Consider the following 2,752-nt stretch of genomic DNA (forward strand, 5'->3'; position numbering starts at 1 on the left):
TATGATAGCGTTTATCGGGTGCTATTAATACCGATATTTCTTGTAGTCCTAACATTCACAATAGCTCCTGTTGTGGCTAAGAATAGTCTTTCAAGGATCAAAGGGTCTTGGGTTTCCTCCTCCATCTCCAACACAACAAAATCAGTAGGGATCTCAAAGTTACCATCCATCAAGGGAAGGTCTTCTAAGATACCAACAGGATTCTTCACTGATATATCAGCCAACACCAAAGACAGTTTACACTTCTTGTATTGAGTAAATCCAAGCTTCTTTGCAATAGACAAAGGCATCAAGCTAACACTAGCTCCAAGATAGCACAAACACCGCTCAAACACCATGGGTCCTAGAGCACAAGGTAAGGTGAAACATCATGGGTCCACTAGCTTCCTTGGAACATCTAACCTCTGGATAATGGCATTGCACTCGTGGGTAAGGATCATCATGCCCTCCATCTCTTTCTTCTTTGTAGCTACAACATCTTTCAAGAATTTGTTGTACTGAGGGACCAACATAAAAGCATCAATGATGGGCATTGTGACCTGAATTTCACTCATTTGTTTCTCAAAGAGTGCCTTGTACTTCTCCAATAGCTGTCTTTTGAATCTCCCAGGGAATGGTAGCTTTGGCTCATAGGGAGGAGGAATAAAAGAGGATTTCTTTGTTGGAATAGCAGTTTCACCATGTTTCACTGTCCTCTTCTCTTCTCCAACCTTTCCTTTACCCTTAGCTTCAACAATCTTTTCTAGAATTTCTTCATCAACCTTCTCATCTACAATCACCACTTCATCATCAATGTTGATAGCCACCTCCCCACCTTGCTTTTCACCATCTTTGGTGAGAATTCTTGGAGGTAACTCTTTACCACTCCGTAGGGTGATTACTTTCATTGTTTCCTTGGGATTTTGCTATGGATTTCCAGGTAATGCCCCTTGTTGGCGACTTGGCTGAGAATTCATTGAAGCAAACTGGTTCACCAACCAAATGTCGGATCTTGTTGTTGAGCTCATTGTAGCTTCCATCAATCTTGGAGTGAATGTTCTTTAACTCATAACCCATTGTCTTCTCATTCTTTGCCTGAAAATCCAAAAGTTTCTTGAACATTGCATCCACACTTGTATATGAAGCTGGAGCTTGGGAATAACTTCCTTGAACCTGAGTAGACTGATTGTTGTTATTGTTGAAACCAGGAGGGGTGTTTTGCCTAGGCTGATAGCTCCTCTGCTGAGTGTTTTGCTTCTGCTGGTATCCTCCTTGCCGGTTGTTAGAGTAGGACCTTTGCTGGTAGTTGTTGTACTGAAAGTTAGGTTCTTTCATGTACCAAGAACCATTGTTGTTGATGAAGCACAGCTCTTCTTGGCCTTCCAAACCATCAACCTCATTGATTTTGGGAGGACCCTCTTGAATAGGACCACCCACAAAGTTCATCTGCTCTTTCTTAGCTTGGTTGGACAGAAGCAAGTCCATCTTCTCTTGCAAGGACTTGATCTCTTTCTTTGTTTGCTGATCATCACTTCTGTTGACCATATCATGCTCCTCACTGTAGACCGAGTCACTCTTAGCCATGTTCTCTACCAGTTCCTCTGCCTCTTCCTTGGTTCTCCCCAAGAAGAAACCATTGCTGGCAGTGTCAAGCCTGTTTCTGTACTGTGGTAGAGCTCCTCTGTAGAAGGTGCTAAGCAAACTCTCCTTGCTGAAACCATGATGAGGGCATTGAGACCGATAGCCCTTGAACCTCTCCCATGCTTCACTGAAGCTCTCTAGACCTTTCTGTTGAAACCCAAATGTTGGGGTTAAAATCGGTCACGACGGAATTAACGTCCAAATCCCCGAAGAAGAAAAACATAGAAAACTTCTTCGACAAATACTTTTTCAAAATAGATTCTCCTCTACGAAAAGCTTTACGGAGGAAACGCGAGTCATCGGACAAAAGCCCGAAAAGGATCGTTACGCAACGACCGAACACGAGCTCCACTCGGTCGCTACGTAGCGTCCAATTTCGAGCCAAAGCTCAGTCGCTATCCATTCCGTTCGTTCGCTACGTAGCGACCAAGCGCTCGCTCGGTCGCTACGTAGCGACCGAGCTCGAGCCGGAGCTCGGTCGCTACGTAAAGACCGAGCTCAAACCAAAGTTCGGTCGCTACGTAGCGACCGAGCTCTAAGAGCTCGAGAAGGATCGTTACGCAGCGACCAAACGCGTGCTCCGCTCGGTCGCTACGTAGCGACCGAGTTCGAGCCAAAGCTCAGTCGCTACATAACGACCAAACGCCCATTCCGCTCGGTCGCTACATAGCGACCGAGCTCGAGCCGGAGCTCGGTCGCTACGTAGCGACCGAGTTCGAACCAAAGTTCGGTCGCTACATAGCGATCGAGCTCTTCCGAAACGTTGATACGACATCAGTCCATGCATTCTCGTCTACCCTTCGGTGCTATCTCTCGAATACCGTAGCGAACCTATCTCACGTTCCCCGCCATTTCTAAGTTATCAATCAAACTTTACCGTAAAAACCGCGGAAAGTTCATTCTTTATCGAAAGAAGCCGTAATAAACGCGAGTCGGAAGACGGCCCAAAGGGACCTAAGACATGACTCGAGGCCCAACTTACGACTTCTTAACCAACAGCCCATAAACTGCATGATGGTTTACGCTTGGTTCGCAAGGGAAGATAAATGTCAAGTTTCCGCGGATAGATACTAAATTTTGAAGATAATTACGAAGATCGGAAAAAATGGAATATCTCCATTTTTATGCTATG

General features: G+C 45.3%; 1 protein-coding gene across 1 annotated transcript; it reads right to left on the reverse strand.

The window, feature by feature from the left end:
• Window positions 1-368: 368 nt before the first annotated feature.
• Window positions 369-1,563, reverse strand: LOC106315112. The gene is made up of 2 exons (XM_013752881.1): window positions 967-1,563; window positions 369-710 (listed from the first exon to the last, which is right to left on the reverse strand). Exons 1-2 carry the CDS (start codon window positions 1,561-1,563, stop codon window positions 369-371), a joined length of 939 nt encoding a protein of 312 aa, XP_013608335.1.
• Between the last annotated feature and the right edge of the window lie 1,189 nt (window positions 1,564-2,752).

Source organism: Brassica oleracea, chromosome C9, assembly GCF_000695525.1.
Source record: "Brassica oleracea var. oleracea cultivar TO1000 chromosome C9, BOL, whole genome shotgun sequence".
Taxonomy (NCBI): Eukaryota; Viridiplantae; Streptophyta; class Magnoliopsida; order Brassicales; family Brassicaceae; genus Brassica; species Brassica oleracea.

Bases quoted from the DNA above. Each gene is read 5' to 3' on its own strand.
- LOC106315112 (XM_013752881.1), bottom strand. From the start codon at position 1,563: ATGGCTAAGAGTGACTCGGTCTACAGTGAGGAGCATGATATGGTCAAC. The intron at 711-966 runs GTTTGCTTCAAT...GGTAAAGGAAAG, and splicing joins GACATTTGGTTGGTGAACCA to GTTGGAGAAGAGAAGAGGAC.